The following is a 17485-nucleotide window of genomic DNA, read 5'->3' on the forward strand; positions in this document are numbered from 1 at the left end:
TAGTTCTGGTCTTCTCAACTGAGAGCAAATGGACTGCAAGAATCAGGATAATCTGAAAACCACCCCAGCCAACCAGGATGAGCTTATAACACTCTGCTTCCCTGTGCATCATGTGTTGACAGGGGTGTTGGTTGTACCCATATTGGTCTAAGCACATAGGCAGACAAGGTTCAAAAACCTTGCCTATCACGTGTTTAGACATTTTTATTTATGCCATCTATGAAAAGAACTTGAAGAGTAACCTCTTGTATCCGAACCCATAATCAAGTGAAGGTGTGTGCACAGTCTTCCTGTTCGTCTTCATATTTTTTACAATGCACCACAGAAATGTCACCCACCCCCTCAGCAAAAGATGGAGGTGCTCATCTGGAGCATGCTCTGGTTTCATCTGACACATCTGCACAAGCAGAAGCTCCCAGGAGTGTGCATGATCTGGCGACAAGATAATAAGGGCTGCTGTACACTGACAAAGTACACTCAGGGTCATAATAATAGGCAGCCTCTACTCTGAAAGCTGAACTGCCCTTCCTTCTTCAACCGACAAGGACAGGCAAAGGGCCTGGTTCTAATTTTATGGCAGTACAAAGTAGTAGTAGCTTCGCTGAAATGGATGGTGTTGCACTGGGTAAGTGAGAAGAGGATCTGACTGTGGCCCTTCAAAATGAAAGAAAAAGAGAACAATGATAACATCCCCACTGGGTGACAGTGGCTTTACAGCAGCTGCAAATCCTGCTCCTCAAGGTATCATCACCTTAATAAATCTGCAGTGCACTGTACATCATAGAAACATAAATGCCCACATTTATGGGGTACACTCACAGTAGAGGCACCAACCACTGTTCTGTAGCTTAAACCAAGTTGAGAGAGAGAAAATGTGGGTGAAATGTTTGTTGTTGCTGCAAAAAGCAGCCTGCCAGCCCAGCACAGAATAAAAGACCCTATTCCAGATGGGCACGGATTCCTTTGAGGACATGCAGCAAGGTTGGGAGAAAGGGAAAGAGAGATCCTTGGGATTAAATCAAGGAATAGACGTCCTTCCTGTTTGCAAACTCCACCAGCCATTTGCTAAATCATTTTCAGGCTAGACAGAGTAAAGACCAAAATTGCAGCCAGCCTGAGCTCAGTTTTTTATCCACACAGCTGATTGCATCCATTGGGTTGGCAAAACCATCTTGAATGCGTTCGTTCTATACAGACAGGGTAACTGAGCACCCGGTTGCCATGGCTGGTTAGACAGACAGACAGACAGAGTACAAGCAAAGCAAATATACATGTTCATGACACCGATTCTACTGCTGTTCCTGAGATGGAATATGCTCTAGGGGAGATGAGGGGTTTGGTGGGCAACAAATAGGATCTCTGCAGGCACACTCTTCTCACAGCTTCAGTGGTATGTTTGCCGAGGCAGAATTAAAAGAATCAGTCTGCATCAGGAGCTGATTGCATCAGTCGGTCTCTTCAGTCTGTCACTGAGACAGCTGCAATTTCCTTCTTTCCATTCACGCACTCTGATTTGAGCAGAACAGCCATGGCCTCTGGCCAGATCTGCTTTTGCTGTGATCCTGTCACATCACACAAGCTAAGAAAGGATGGGCTTTACCAGCACCCAGATGGGGACCTGCATAGAAAACCCAGATGCTGCGGAGTGGGGTTAATGGCGCAGAAGAGGAGTACATCCCTTCAGAGTGCTACAAGGTCATGAGAGAGCTCTTCAGCTGATGTGCAAAACTGTGTCTTGAGGTCATTAAAATCCTGACATTCCTTGCAAAAGCATTTGTCTGGCGTCCTGACCTCATTTCGGTGCGATTTGAGCCTGCCTCCTTACCTTTCCTTTGAAGTTTCAAATTAACTCAGAATTCTGCTTCAAACCTGGAACTAGCCGTTTCCTATTCATACCAGTCTGGTCTATTCTGTTAAAAAGGTACTGCATGTCTCATAGCCACATTGCACTGCTCTGTGATGTGCTTATAACCTCAGGTTGAAGTTTTCTGGACACCTCAATAAGCCCTGGATAAAGAGAGCTTAATTCTCCTCTTCGTTCTTGGGACAGTCAGTAACGAAGCAGAGGATAATGGAGGGATTTCACCAAATCACAGAAATCCAAGGTGCCCCTCTAAATCTTCCTCCCCTGGGGCCAGCACAACTCTGTTCCTGTTCCCTGGGGCTTCGTCCCACCTACTTCCAACAGTCCAATGTAATGAGGCTGCCACTATTTCTCTTCGGGAGATAATTTTATGGTCTAGAAGCTGCCTTGTCATGAGGAAACACTGCCCTAACATTCATGCAAAATGTTCCACTACTCAGCTTCATCCCATTACAGCAGCCAGTTTAAATAACAAGCCCCTAGCTGATAAGATATTACGATCCCTTTATTTGGCCTCCTCTAATTGACTCCATGAATCACTGAAAGTGGCTGAATAACACTGGCTGAGCCCTCAGCTTTAATCTAGACCACAACAGCCTGTGGACATCAGACCTGAAAAAGCCAGACTTCCTCCTGCTTTTCATTGAGCACCCTGCTGCATGCACAGAGCGGCTGCTTTCATCTGATAAAGCAAGTTATTATTAGCCAGCGGGGAGGAAAGTGGGCTCTAAGGGAGCCACAGCTGAAGGAACACAACAATGACAGAGCAGTAGCTGGACTGAAGGAAAATAAAAAAACCCCTGGAATAGGACTCCAGCAAGAAGTACAAGCGTGTCCAGACTGCAGCCCTACTGCAGAGAGCTGGTCTCCAAGGAGGACAGTACCCAGCCCAAGTCCTACTTGTGCCTCCATCACATGCCAAGCACTGAAATATTCCTGCCCACCTGGATCTGTGCAGCTTGAACAAGCAGAGGAGGGGCCTGGTGCATGTTTCCATCCTGGACACCAGCCTTCGATGCCTGGCTCCTGTTTGTTCGAAAGATGGGATGATTGTCTGAGCCTCTTTTACCTACAGTGTTTCAGGTCTTGGGCTTTCAGGAGAGCTCTGAAGGCATCAGCCCCGTCTGCCTGCAGATTGCTGCATCCCGTGCCGTGGGAGCCGGAGGAGCGCCTTTGAATTTAGTGGCAGACGAGGTTCTTTGGGTAAATCCCGTATCTTTTATTAAACCAACTCAAATAGCTGGAACAATTCTTCTTAGCAAGTTTTTGGGCACAAACACCTTTCGCCCGTCTGCGGATGGCTTGTGCTGTTCCTAAATTCCTTGAATTTAGTGGAGGCATGAACTGGACCCTAGTCACAACAACCCCCCTCCCAGCTGTAATCATCCAGGGGCTGTCTGCACTTGAAAATTATTTTAGCCTGAGGGGAATTAAAAACCCTGTAGCTTTTTTCCCTGAATACCCATGTGGATGCAGCGTGATTTGTTTGGACTTAAAAGATAAATCCATTTGCCAAGCAAATCCTACTTCTTATCCACGAATAGAAGTGGTCATGCGGGGAGTTGGGGTGGCCATCAGAGAGGATGCCCTGGTTTTCTGCGACTCTGCCCTCTATTGATGCGAAACCCAACGCCTTTATGTCCTCTTTAGGACAAAAATAGAGGACATAAAGGCCTCCGGTTTGATATCAATAGAGGACAACCAGACTGTCCTCTATGATGGCCACCCTGCATGGAGTTGCTCCTGAATATCCAAGCCCTTAAACTGCAAAGGATGACTCCCCCTGCAACCACCCAGGGCTGAGGGATGCTCGGGTTTTGCAGCAACTTTTAAGGACCTGTTTGCATTGGGGTTTGCCCATGCACAGCTCATACCCACTCTGGGAAAATCCCATCCGTCAGTGGGCTCTCTGGTGGTTGAAATCCTTTAGAAAAGTACTCGCCAGGGCTGTACCCTCCACTCGGGATGGGAGCACATCTGAGCTCCTTCTCTAACCCGGGGCCAAGCGGGCACAGCTCTGCGTGCAGCTCCCTGCTGCTATCTGCCGGCCAGAGCTGCTCCACCTCTTCGGAAAGAGCCTGAAACTTTGCAGGGAGACAGAAAGCTGGGCACCAGGGAGCAGAGGGGCTGGGGAGCGACGCACACAACTGCAGCTCCCCCTGCTCCTTTCCCTGCTGTCTCCCCCCACCCCAACTTTTCTCTCCCGCACCCCGCGAGATTGCACCCCCGCCTTGCACAAATCTCTTGCCCTATCCCTGCCCCTCCCCTTCCACTGTTCTCGCGAGAGCCCCACACTCCTCCCTCTAGCATGGCGGCTTCCTGATCCGACCTCCTCGCTGCACACACGCGGGCGCGATGCACTCGGACGAGGTGAGTGTCCAGCCCGCGGGGGGTTGATTCGGTTCCGTCCGCTCCCGCCAGGCAGCTGCGTCGTGGCCAATCAGCGCCGGGCTTTTCGCGTGGATTCGGCTGCGTCCGGCTGGGTCCCTGCCCCTCTCCCACGTGCAAGGCGCTGGGATGGGAGGTCCATGGAAGCAGCCTGTGCATGGATGGAGCTGGTGGGGTTTGCAGGGCCTCTGTGCCACCCCCATGCTGTGCTGCTGCTGGGGAGCCTGCACCTGCTGGAGGAGGGGATGCTGCCACCCTCCCCAGGCGAGCAGGGTCCTGGATGAGGAGGGGAGACTGCTGTGAGACTTGGGGGGGCAGCACCTATTCCTCTAGTCTTCCTCCACAGGGAGCTGCAGAGTCTATGCTGCTGCCACTGCCCTGGATCTGGGAGCCTGCTTGAGTCCAAAAGGGTACCAGGGGGCTAATCGCAAGCATTTGTCCCATCAGCTCTTACCTCATCTTTTAATTGCCATGGGCTGGCAGCAGCTTGCCACATTGGCTTATAGCTCAGCAAGTTGCCCTGCTGCTAGGGGGCTGTTGCAAAGCTGTGCGCACCTCTGAAAGGACCCCTGCTGTAGGGGCTGTGCAAAGCAGCAGTCTCAAGATGTGATTTCCTTGCCTGGCACATCTCTTCTGTGCCTTGGTTTAATCAAAGTATCATCGAAAATAAGGGTTGGAAGGGACCTCAGGAGGTCACATGTAGTCCAACCCCCTGCTCCAAGCATCATCCCAGCCAAAGCTTTGTGGAGCCGGGATTGAAACACATCCAAGGATGGAGACTCCAACACCTTTCTAGGTAACCCGTTTTAGTGCTTCACCACCCTCCTAGTGAGAGAGTTTTGCCTAATATCCAACTTAAACCTCCCTTGCGTGAGACCACTGCTCCTCCTCGTTCTGGCCTTGTTGCATCATTTGCAAAATGGTTAGCACAGACTCTGCCTCATTTTTGCTCAGGTGGCATTTGATTAGCTAGGCCTCCCAAAATAATCTTGCTGGTGGCTACAGAACCACAATGTGTTATGTTTCAGGATGCAATAACCAAGTTTTGCCTCTCGCAGGTTGTCTGGGACACTCTTGGAAACAAGCAGTTCTGCTCGTACAAAATCAAGTGAGTATTTTAGCGTCCAGCTCTGCGAATTGCTACATGAGGCCCTTGTTGCTACAGGAAGGATGAGTTTCTTAGCCATGGGGACACACGCTCTCTGAGCTGAATAGGTTGTTATCCAGCATTTTAGTTTTGTGCCCAGAAATAACTTAAGCTGTCAGGCTGCTTCAGGAAGGCAGCACTTCCACAAATGAGGGGTTGAGGGTATGGTTTTGCAGTAGTTTGGAATGACAAACATCAGGGAATCCAGAACTGGTGGGAAATAGGTCCTTGACTCATCCCAGTAATGCTTAGGTGAAAGGAAGCTTGTTTCAGTATAGCACATGGATATTAATTACTTACAACAGATCCTAAAAGCCATGGCTAAGTCAGAAGTCTGCCCGTGACTTGCTGTATAACCCTTTGTGCCTCTGTGACTCAGTTTCCCTGTCTGTAAAGTGGAGATGATGATCCTCATTCTCACCTTGGCTGTTGTGTAGTTGAGTGTGCTTGTATTTGTACAACTCTGAGATCTGTGAATAGATACTTCAGTGCTAGCGGCTCATAGAAAATCTCTTCCTTCTAGGACAAAGACCCAGAATTTTTGCCGCAATGAGTATAACTTGACGGGTCTGTGCAACCGGTCATCCTGCCCTTTAGCAAACAGCCAGTATGCTACCATCAAAGAAGAGAAGGGTAAGACCGTCATGCTTTGTCATGGGCCTTACTACCTGTCCTGGTCCTGTTCACTCTAATCACAGACAGCATTGTTCCCTTTCCCCCCACCTGGCACGTCCCTTTGAGGCTTCTCACTGCTTGAATGCACGCGTGTTGTCAGAGGATCCAGTCAGCTATTCCCAGATGTGGGAAGTGCTGTATGTTAGATAGCTGCTGTACTCCATCCCAGCAGTGGCTGCCTTTCCATGGGGCAGTCTGTGATGCTCCTTGTGGGGAAAAGATCATCCACCTGTGAACCCAGTGGGGTCTCCAAGAAGGTGGTCAAGTTGATCTGATGCCATTTGATCTGATGGGCGGGTATTGGGAGATGGGTCTGCTCGGTGGCTGGAATTGAGTTACTCCTTGGAGCACATGCCCTTCTGATCTCCATGAGAGGCTGATGTCAAACTCTTTCCTGCATTCAGACTGATATGCCTTGCTCCAGAGGCAACTGTCCCAGAGCTGAGGGCTTCAGCAGTGACTTTGATGTGCTAAACCTGGCTTACAGGTTGCAGTGTAGCTGAGATCACGTTTATTGTTCCTTTAGGTCAATGTTACCTGTACATGAAGACCATCGAGCGGGCAGCCTTCCCCAATCGGCTCTGGGAACGGGTGAGTGAGAGGGAAGGTTATATTAATCTACCAAGATCAAGACTTAATACAACTAGCATATGGGACATCTTTTAATAATAAACCACTCTTACAAAAGAACCCAACAGCTCCCTGTTTAAACTGTCCCAGGGACTGGTTCTCAAGCCGGGATACTGACAGCTATCCCTCTCTCCGACAGGTCCGGCTGAGCAGAAACTACGAAAAAGCTTTAGAGGAGATAGACGAGAACCTCATCTACTGGCCACGCTTCATCCGGCACAAATGCAAACAGCGCTTCACTAAGATCACGCAGTACCTGATCCGCATCCGGAAGCTGACACTCAAGCGACAGTAAGTGAGGGCATATCGTTTTCTTTCCTCCCCACTTTTAGTCTATGCCCTCTCCTTCCTGCTTTCCCTGCAGGAGTTATAACATGCCTCTGTGAGGCCAGTTTTTACCATGCAAGAAGCATGGAGCATCCTGTAACAAGCCAAGTCCAGCCTCTGAGTTAACACTTGCTCATCTGTTGTACGCCAGTGGTCAGCAGGCTGCGGTTTCACCAAGTGTACCCTTCTTTGTCTTTTCTCACAGGCGGAAGCTCGTTCCTTTAAGCAAAAAGGTTGAAAGGAGAGAGAAAAGGAGAGAGGTAATGTGACCCCTGCCTGTAGTGTCCCGATTCCCTGGCCCCTCTGCGCTGTGCCTTTGGAAATGAATGGACTCCAGCTTCTCTTTCCCCTGGTTCTAGGAAAAAGCCCTGATTGCTGCCCAGCTGGATAATGCCATTGAGAAGGAATTACTGGAACGACTGAAGCAGGAAACAGTAAGGCTTGCTGCCATCTTTGTCTTCTAGCACAGAGGCACGTCCATCTTGTGCTCCTTCTAAGAGTGCACGAAGCTGCCCTGATCCCAGCCCGTTCTCCCACCGCTGTCCTTGCTAGCAGGAGTTTGCTTAGGGTAGCAGGTGCATTCAGGTTGGGGGAATTAAGAAGGGGCTGTTTATATAGTCATGCTGCTCACCTTGGGAATGCAGCTGGGATGAGGAAATCTGTGATATTCATGAGACCAGAACTACTGCTTAGTACCTCTGCTCAGCTTCATGTACATTTCTAGCTGCATTTATAGCAGAGCTTTGAAGAATCCCAGACTGCAGGTAATGGTGTGGTACAGAAACATGCAGGAGAGCTGCCTTGGTGAATAAGCTGAGCAGACTCTCCTGCCAGCTGCAGTCCAACCCTTTGCTTCCCCATAGCCGTCGTTTTGGGAGGGTCCACTCAACACCTGCAGCAGTGCCAGAAGAGCAAGGAATATGCCCTTGAGCTAGAACTGATCAAAAAGTTCCTTTGGGAAGGCACTAAAACCTCCTGAATTTAATCTGTCCTTCTGCTCAGCTTTCTACTTCTGAGCAAAGAAGGAAGCTCAGGCTCCTGAGCTCATCCTGAGATCACTCCCAAACTCCAGACCAGGCACAGATCAGGTTGTTGTACAACACAACTTATTTTTCCACTATCTGGTATAGACAGCTCCTGCCCAGCTCCTCCTTTTTGACCTAAGCCTCAGAGGGGCATTACCAATAGCACCTGTTCGCAGTTCTCAGACATCTGATGATCATGGTTACCTTCCTGGCAAAGCAGGTATTTGTAAATAGATCATGGCTACTTACCTGGTAAAGCAGGTATTTGTGTTTTTGTTTTTTTTTTTCCTTCCAGTATGGGGATATCTACAACTTCCCCATTCATGCTTTCGACAAGGCTCTGGAGCAGCAGGATGCAGAGAGTGAGACAGACTCAGATGTGGAGAAGGAAGAGGAGGAGGAAGATGAGGTAATGCTTTGAAAAATAGTTCAAGGCAGGATGATTAAAATTCACCCAGTGTGGTGTTGGATCCACGATATACATCTGTGCGTGGGATCTGAATATTAACCCGTCTTGGCATGGTAATGTGAGGAGTGTGAATTCTCCGGAAGAGGGGTGCATGAGTGGGCAACTGCAAGCTATTATTTATTCCTCCGTGTCTCCATTCCCTTTTCAGCCTTCCTCGCTTTTTTTGTTAGAGGGCTATGCAGTAAATCACAGTTGGATTCATAATTTGGTTTGTAGGGCAGACCCAGAGCCCTCTGCAGAATCCATTGTTGCAGAGGTCTGGTTGCCTACTAATTTTCAAACTTCTAAATGATTTTGGACATCAGTACCTGCAAGATTTAGGCCCACCAAGTCAGGTCGAGAGCTACTGGCCACTTTTGCAGAAGGTGACACAATGCATGTCACTGCTGAAGACTGAACGTAACTTGCTGCCTAGCAAAGGCTTGAGGTGAATATATTGCTAATTGCTACGGGTGCATGGCTGTTAGTTTGTTGTTCGTAGTCTCTCTATGTAGCAAATGAGCCACAGTGCCATGAGCTCTTCTATAAAGATCAATCCAGGCCTATCCATTGCTGGGCCTGAGCCCTTAAGCAATGATGTCCTAGAGCCTTTTTGTGGTACACTCAGTTTCTGACCTGCTGTTTTACAGGATGCAGACAAGAGGGAGTTTGTGGAAGTAGATGAGAGTGACCTCAGTGACTTCGAGGTATGTAAAGCACTGGGCTAGGGCAGATCCCACTATGTATCACACGTGAGAAAAGCAACATCCTTGTAAAGGTTCGTTAGAAACTACTAGAAGCTGAAGCTTTAAATTTGAAAGTTTACAATAACAGAATGTCAAATGAGTGCAAGTTAGACTCCAATCCTCTTGACATGCAGTCGTCCTACAACTGACTATTTTGTCTTTCCGCTTCAAAGGTTTGTTGCTGGGATTAGTAACAGAGCAGCTGGATTCATGTTTAATAATATGATCACACTGTACTTTGTCCCCACCAGTGCCCCAAAGCCACCAAAGGTTAGAGAAAAGGGAGCTAGGAAACATCAGATCAGAGTAATATGTACAGTTCTGTAGGGAGTGCGGGTTTAGGTCCACTCTGCAATGAGTATTAACAAGCTCTTTCCCCACCTGCCCAGGACATGGATAAACTGGCAACAAGCAGCGAAGAGGATGATAAATCCTCCAGCGAAGAGGAAGAGACGGAAACGGAGGAAAAGGCCCGCCACACCAAATCCAAGGGCAAAACCCCGCTGAAAGGCCCCACCAGGAGAAAACGAGCTTATGTTGAAATAGAGTATGAACGAGAGACAGAACCTGCCTCCAAATCAAAAGCTACCTGACTCCTGCCTGGCCGGGTTTAGACTGGAGTTTGGGGTTGGACAATTGGACTTGGAATCCATCACTTTTCAAGGACCTCTGGGGGTGGAATACTTCCTAATACATCTAGTTCAAGGATTTTTTAAAAATTATTATTTAAACAAACAAAAGATTGTTGATAGCCCTTGACAAAAGCCAGCAAGAAAGAACTGTGGCTACTGAAGAGGAAGGAAAGGGAGTGAAAGTTGTAAATGGAGGGGATCTTGACATGGCCTAAGTGTGTTCAGATGTAAGTGGCCTGATCTTTAAAAGAGTTACTGCGTACTAAAAAGAGGCCAGTGCTCCCTCTTCAATTCCAATCGAAGGCTGGACTGTACAGTGTATTCCTGTCGGACGCACAAACCCTGCTTCGGGGGGGGGGGGGGGGGGTTCTTATCTGCCAAAGCACACAATTATTTTAAATAAAAAATATTTTACTGTATAAATATCAGGCTCTGGTGAGCAGCTGCTGTTTCAGGTGTCTTCCTGCACCCTCCTAATGCACTCTCGCATGGTGTTGTCCTCACAGCTGTGGTAGATGCCATCCAGCAGGATCTAAACAGGAAAGCACAAGCAGCAGTCACTGCCAGAGGCTCCTTCTGATGCTGAGGATGTGGCTCAGGTGTTACCATAGGGATGAGAACCAGCCTCCCTGTGCTTCCAAAGGTCTCCAAGTCCTCCATGCTGTGGAGTTGGACAGGAGCATTCCATAGGGACTGGCAGACTGCATGTCTAGGCTCTCAGAAAGCTTGACAATCATATGGTCAGGCTGTTTAGCTATCAACCCTACCTACCTACTATCCTAGGAAGGCAAGCAAAAAAAAAAAAAAAGTCCCTGCCCACAGCCCTGTCTGTTCTAGTAGCTACAAGCAATTTGACTTTCCCTTGTAAGAAATTGGGGCAAGAAGAGTCAGTGGAGCTTAGCTAGAGCCTCTGTCCCCGCTCGCTCACCTTGACTTGCCCCTCTGAGCAACGATCCAGCAGGATAAGGCAGTCAGTGGCACCCTGGAGCAGGGCTGTTTTCACTGTCTCAGGTGTCAGGCTTGTGTCAGTCTGTACATCCCACATCACTCTGAGCAGGGCTTTGAGGAGCACGCTGAGCCTGCACAGCATCCTGCAGTGGAAAACAGCATGTGCTCTTCACTCTGCACAGCCTTGGTGCAAGCCTGGCCTCACCGCTGGCCAGCAACAACCAAAGGCAAGGCAGTGCCTGCCTCCCAGTCACCTATACCTCAGCCACTGACTTCAGGCAAAGCATTAGTCTCCAGTGGGGGTTAAACAATACATTGAGGGCAGAAGGCATGAGAAAAAGCCATCTGAAAAGCAGTGAAGGGAGCTTAGAACAGCACCTGCCATGTGTGCCCTGGGCAGGAGCTGCTCTCCAGGACAGCTGCAGAGTGTTTTCCTCTTACACATTTAACAAGATTTGAGAACTTTACTCAAAAGCAGGCAAACCTACGGCTGATAACAGAGTGGCAACAGGAAGCTGCTTGTTTGAATACAACCGCCAGAGGGAGCTTGTAGCCCTTGCTAAGAGCTGCATACAAGGGACCAGAAGTGCCACTCCACTCATCACAGGATCTGCAGACAAGAACCAGGCCAAGACCTCACCTAGCTCTTGGGCTACATGTTTCTCAGCTAGGGAGCACATCTGTTAGTGATCTCACAGCTCTGAGGGGAAGTACAAGTTATGCACCATGCTTGGTGATCCATCCCTCACTAGCACCAGGGTTTGCCCTTGATTGGAGGGTGGAGGCAGTCTCCTTTTGCTGCCTCCATCTACTGTTTCTTAAAGATACCTTGGCCAGGCATGCTGTATGGTGCATTTCAGTGTCTCCAATATCCCCAGTCTGGCTTCCTCCTCTGGCCCATCGCAGATCTCCAGGTATGCCACAATCACCCGCTCCAGCCTCTTCAGATGACGTGCTATCAGGATGCCATGTCTGCCAAGACAAAGCAGCAGGAATTTGGAGGGAATGGACCCTGGAGATGGGAGTCTGTGCAGGAGGTGGCTGTGCATGCACCCCTTCCTTGCCCTGGCACACAACAAGCCACTGGAGAGGCAAGGTGCTGGCTCTCACCTCTCCACAAAGGCAGGCAAGGTGTGGGCATACGCTCTCCGCAGTACAAGCCGGTGCTCCGCCTCCATGTGGGTCAGAACCAGCTGCAGCACCTCATCGGAAGGTGTAGCTGGCCTAGTCTCCTTGGACAGCTGCTGGGGAGATTTCTCTAGTACAGGCAGCAAGTCCAGCAAGCAGAGCAGCACCACCTGATACAAGGAGGAGGAAGTCAGTATGCTGCAGCTCTGGTATTCTACACTATCTGTGCACCAGGGGAAGGCATGATGTTCCCTTCATGGCCCTGCCCTTCCTGGGCTCTCACCTGAAACTGCCAGCAGGCAGATCAGGAAGGAACATTACCCTTGAGAACTAGCCACAATCCAACTCATTTCACTTTGCAACCCTTAATAATAACCTGAAGTGAGATTAGAAATGGTTGTCTAAGTGGAGTTTCAGAGCCCATTCCCAATGCTCTGAGCCAGCCAGTCCTGCTGCCATTTTAGTCAATGAAGATTTAGATTCAATTCCAGCAGCTTACCTGGATGAGCTGGGCTTCCCGGGAGTAGAGGTGGTTGTACAGAGCATGGTACACAACCTGAGCTCTGTTAAACTGGCACAATTCAGCAGCTGGCTGCAACAGAGGAAAAAAGCATGTATTCCCATGCACCACTTTCAGCAGATCCACACAAAGCTGATCCCTACAGCCACGTCAGAAAGAGAACAGCCTCCTTGCTCAGCCATGCTCCAGAGCACAGGGAGATGGCAACTGCAGATTTGGGTTTTACAAAGCTGGGTTATGGAAACGAACCTTGGAGGGACAAAGTTAGCAAGACAGCTGGTGATTAGAGGGACCTAGGGCCCACGATAACGATGCTTTCCACTGACTCACTGAGTGGTCTCACTCAAGTTGCTGGATTACCGAGGCCTTTTGTTTTTAATCTTTTTATAACTGGGAAAACATTCACTGGCTCAGCAGGGGTGTAAGAGGGGAAATATATATCTGCAAAGTCCTTTGAAATATGCCAGTGAAAAGAAAAGGATTACTACCATTAGTAAACTTGAGCTCTAGCTCCTGCTTAAAACACATGAGAATGGACAGCAGCACATGAAAAGCCCCAGGTTAACCAACATAAAATCTGAGAACCCCACAAAACCTAGCACAGGCAATGGGGAACACAACTGATACCAGCTGGAGATTTGCCTGGCAACTTATAAATATCCCTGATGGACACCCAGGTTTCTTATGATTCATACACAGATGGATATGGATAGTTCCTGGCTGCCATAATTACTGCAGTGTGAGCACTGCAGCACGATGAAATGAGGACATGGTGTGCCATCTCTCATGTCATCCCAGAGCTTAATAGTAGAGCCAGGAATAGGCATCAGGAGGCCTGACCCACCCACAATTTTCAGCTCTGACCAATTTCCCCACGTTCCCCAACAGCAGCCTGGTTTCTCCTCTGCTGGGCACTGATCCTTCCTTACCACATTGAGGATGATGTGGTGCAGGCAGAGCACACCCAGGATTTTATTCTCCTCCCGGTAATCATCAGAGATCAGCAATGATGGGGGGAGAACACTTTCCAGGTAACGGCTCAGCCATGGCCGGGTGACCTGACGCAGCGTCTGGGAGAATACGTGCTTTGTGGCGGGGTTGCATCTCCATGTCTCTCTGGAAACATGGGAAAAGCAATCACCGTGAGTGTTTTGCAGCAGCTCTCATATCAACCATGATTCAGCCCATAAGCCGGGACTGGCCTCTTAGCCAGTTAAATCAAACCATTTCCCTAGTTAATACAAATAGCTCCAGCTCTTTTCAGAGCCCCTCACACTTCAGCCAACAAGAAAATGATGAAAAGGTCTCCAAGAAGAGAACAGAGAGGAGACACCAAGTAAACCTCATACTAACACTTCTTTTTTCTGACAAGCCACCAATGATTTTGAGGAATTTAATCGGGGGTGAGGGGGAGGGTCTGAGGTAGCTGTGGCCTAGTTTCCTGCAAACGGATGCTTTAGTCAGTGGCAAATATTCCACTGATTGCAAAGGGAACTGCAGCCCCAGACATGCACACTATTCACGTGTTTAACACCTGCCAAACCAGGCCAGAGAGGCAGCCAGCAGTTTGCACTAGGGAGCCAATCCATATTTCCTAGGGGAAATCCGGTATTTGCCCGAAACTGATTCTCTCTAATCTGGATGCTCCCAGTGACCCCCGCTCCCTGCCCTGCCCTTGGAATACAGCTTATTGCTGAAAGCACCTGTGCTTCAAGAGACTTTGAACTCGACTAAGGTCCCGCAGCACCCTGTATGTCCCTGCAATGCCCCCAGCAACCCCTCAGGACTGCCATCCGGTCCCTGTGATCCTACTCACTTGGTCAGCTGTGGTTTCAGGAGCCCCATCACCGCAGCAAACCTCCCCGCCTCATCTTCATTCGTTCCCTGGAGGAACTCAGCCACTGACCCGCAACCTGCAGCCCGAACCAACGAGGCCAGCAGCTCCTGTGCCACTGACTGAGACCTTGGGCTGGTCCACGGCCTCTTCATACAATGTGTTGCAGCAAAGACGTAGATGGGCCCTGCCACGTCACGCAGAACTGGATCCACCACCGTGGGACCCAGCAATGCCAAGCCCTTGGCAGCTTCCACTTTTGCAACGAGGCTGAGCAACACCAAGCCAACATCAGCCACTCGCTCAGCCACCGCGGTGTAACAGGCATTGTGGCCGGGGAGGTCCCCGGCATCCTGCTCCAGCTTTGGCAGTGCTGCATAGCAGCTCAGCGCCCTCACCACGTCCCCCAGCACTTTGAGGCTGGGGGGTGGGAGGGCGCCTCCAAAGAGCCACTGGCAGTCTGCCGCCTGGAAGAGCGTGCTCAAGTCCCTGAGCATCCCAGCCTTGGTGCTGCTGCAGGCTCCCCCGCCTGAGAGCAGCAGCAGGAGTTGGGACAAAACCTGTGGTGCTGGCGGGATGGAGGAACCGGGCTGCCCGGGATCTCCCGGCTCTTGCTGGCTCTCCAGCTTCAGGGATGCCAGCAGGCTGCTGAGCTCCATCGCCCTGAAGGCAGAGTGGCTGCCCCCCAGCCCCAGGCCTGTCACAGCTGTGGGCCCAGAGCTCCCAGGGAGCCTGCAGCACCAGGGCAATGAGGGGACCCCAATCCCTCCTGTGCCCCCACAAGCCAGCCCTGCCCCTGGGCTGGGGTCAGCCCCTGGTCCCCTTACAGGGCAGGGTCCTGGCTCCCCTCCTGTGGGGCTGGCACAGAAGCAACCCCCTGCAGCAGGACAGGAGCTGGGACCCCATGCGATCCCCCCGGGGGGCGGTGTTCAGCCCCACCGCGGGGTGGCACCAGCTTCCAGCCGGCCACCCGCAGCAGCTGGCACGCACGTGGTCCCCTCACTTTCCCGCACAGTCGCAAACCCTGCCGTAAAGCAGAGCGCGAGCGCCGCGCCGCGCCGAGCCGCGGAGAGGCGGGGTGGACGATGAATAATATTAGCATACGTAATGAGCCCCCGGCTCTGTCCGTCGCTTAGAGGGTCCGGGGGAGGATTAGAGGCAAAGTTAGGGTCGGAACCGAGCAGAAGCGGCTGCCTATCGCTGGGCTGGAAAAATATGAAGAGACGTATTGAGAGCATGGGGGAAATGCCGCTATCATAAAGTCACCCTAACTTGCAAATTGCAGGCCTGGACTGTCTCCTATAGTGAAGGAAAAACACCGCGATCCTTCAGGTTCAGAAATGTGATGAATGGGCTTGGCACGCGCCTGCGTGATATGTGCCGTCCTCTTGTTACGACGGGGCACATTACCCATCTGACCTGAACCTGGGGTTCTTGGCGTCGTTGTCCTTATCTTTGGCGTCACGGTTCTAGGAGTACAATGTTGGGAAGCGAGAGGGAAGGGGCTGATGTATGTTACAATAAATGGGTTTGTGAAGTCACGCTGTGTACAAATCTGAGAATAATGCAGGGGTTTATGATGTAATAGAAGGGACTGTGATGTCACCCTGTGTTCAAATGTGGTATGAGAAGGATAGTAGATTAGAAAGTAATAAAGGGGTTTGTGATGTCACGCTGTGTTCAGATGTGAGAATGATACAGGGATTTATGATGTAATAGAGGGCTCTGTGATGTTACACTGTGTTCAAATGTGGTATTAGAAAGGTACTGGAGGTTATGAGGTAATAAAGGGTTTGCGATGCCATGCTGAGTTCAATGTGGTGTGAGAATACAGGAATTTATGATGTAATGGAAAGGTCTGTGATGTCACACTGTCTCAGACCAACACGGCTACCAAGCACACCCCTGAGAATGATACAGGGGGTTATGATGTAATGGAGGGGTCTCTGCTGTCATGCTGTGTTCAATGTGGGATTTATGATGTAATAGAACGATCTGTGATGTCACACTGCATTCAAATGCGGTGTGAGAAAAATGCAGGGTTTATGATGTAATGGAGGGGTCTGCAATGTCATACTGTTCAAATGTGGTGTGAGAACGATACAGGGCTTTATGGTGTAATAGAAGGGACTGTGATGTCACGCTGTTTTCAAATGTGTGAGAATGATAAAGTATCCAGGTTGCAGCCATATTGGTCTAGAGGAAAAGGCAATCAGGACTTGTAGTAGAGATGACATTTTTATTAGACCAACTGGATTTTTGCAAAAAACATTCTTTAATTGCAAGCTTTCAGACACAAACACCCTTCAGCAGGGAGTGGAGAAAAGATTGTAAAAGTTCCCCTGGGTAGAAATGAAAGTTCATATTTCATAGGATTTCACAGAGGAGTCAAGAGATGGAAAACTCCTCCGGGCAGTCCGTTTGTAGCTGGTCTGGAGCCTCTCACCTCCTCTGAGGATCTGTCATGATGCAAATTACCTTGAAACAAAGGCAGGATCTCAGGTTCCAGGTGGTCACAGTTGATTCCTGCTTGTGAAAACATGAAGATTTCATTTAAAAAATTGGCTAAAATTCAATATCGTCCAGGTGTCAGGTATCCAAGTTATAGCCGTATTGGTCTAGAGGAATGATACAGGGGTTTATGATGTAATAGAGTTGCATCATAACCCCCTGTATTTAGAATTGAGGATCTAAACCCTTGTTTAGAATTGAGAATGATACAGAGCTTAATGATGTAATAGAGGGGTCTGTGATGTCACGCTGTGTCCAAATGTGGTGTGAGAACGATACAGGGGTCTGTGGCATAATAAAGGGGTTTGTGATGTCATGCTGTGTTCAATGCAGTGTGAGGATCATACAGGGGCTGATGATGCAATGGAGGAGTCTGTGACACCACGCTGTGTTCGAATGCTTTTGGTCCTATCCTCCTCCCACCCCTTTTGGTAAACCTGCTCTAGCACCAAAAGGTAGCACTGGGATCAAGGCTCTGACCCATTTTCTTACTGCTCTTTCTCAAGTAGCAACTAGATAACAGACTGCAGAACGTAGTAAAGCACTGGAACAGGTTACCCAGAGAGGTGGTAGCATCTCCATCCTTGGACATGATTAAGACCTGGCTAGACAAAGCCCTGGCTGGGATGATCTAGTTGGGCGCATCCAGACGAGCGTGCACG

The 17485-nt window shown here is 49.7% G+C and overlaps 2 protein-coding genes and 1 non-coding gene across 3 annotated transcripts; 2 read left to right on the forward strand and 1 right to left on the reverse strand.

The window, feature by feature from the left end:
* Positions 1 to 4133: 4133 nt before the first annotated feature.
* MAK16 (MAK16 homolog) lies at positions 4134 to 10305 on the forward strand. The gene is made up of 10 exons (XM_014603443.3): positions 4134 to 4234; positions 5311 to 5360; positions 5923 to 6032; positions 6601 to 6665; positions 6844 to 6995; positions 7237 to 7291; positions 7391 to 7465; positions 8352 to 8465; positions 9155 to 9211; positions 9640 to 10305. The coding sequence occupies exons 1-10, from the start codon at positions 4220 to 4222 to the stop codon at positions 9841 to 9843; spliced, it is 897 nt and encodes a 298-aa protein (XP_014458929.1). The 5' UTR covers positions 4134 to 4219; the 3' UTR covers positions 9844 to 10305.
* Positions 6724 to 15335, reverse strand: TTI2 (TELO2 interacting protein 2). The gene is made up of 8 exons (XM_006265503.4): positions 14295 to 15335; positions 13408 to 13594; positions 12458 to 12550; positions 11941 to 12128; positions 11659 to 11802; positions 10811 to 10973; positions 10298 to 10414; positions 6724 to 7250 (listed from the first exon to the last, which is right to left on the reverse strand). Exons 1-7 carry the CDS (start codon positions 14969 to 14971, stop codon positions 10334 to 10336), a joined length of 1533 nt encoding a protein of 510 aa, XP_006265565.2. The 5' UTR covers positions 14972 to 15335; the 3' UTR covers positions 6724 to 7250; positions 10298 to 10333.
* Positions 15336 to 15635: 300 nt separating this feature from the next.
* Positions 15636 to 15732, forward strand: LOC132251955 (small nucleolar RNA U13). Its single transcript, XR_009463700.1, has one exon. It is a non-coding gene; the product is annotated as a small nucleolar RNA U13 (small nucleolar RNA).
* The last annotated feature ends 1753 nt before the right edge of the window (positions 15733 to 17485 follow it).

This window comes from Alligator mississippiensis, chromosome 7, assembly GCF_030867095.1.
Source record: "Alligator mississippiensis isolate rAllMis1 chromosome 7, rAllMis1, whole genome shotgun sequence".
In the NCBI taxonomy this organism is placed as follows: domain Eukaryota; kingdom Metazoa; phylum Chordata; order Crocodylia; family Alligatoridae; genus Alligator; species Alligator mississippiensis.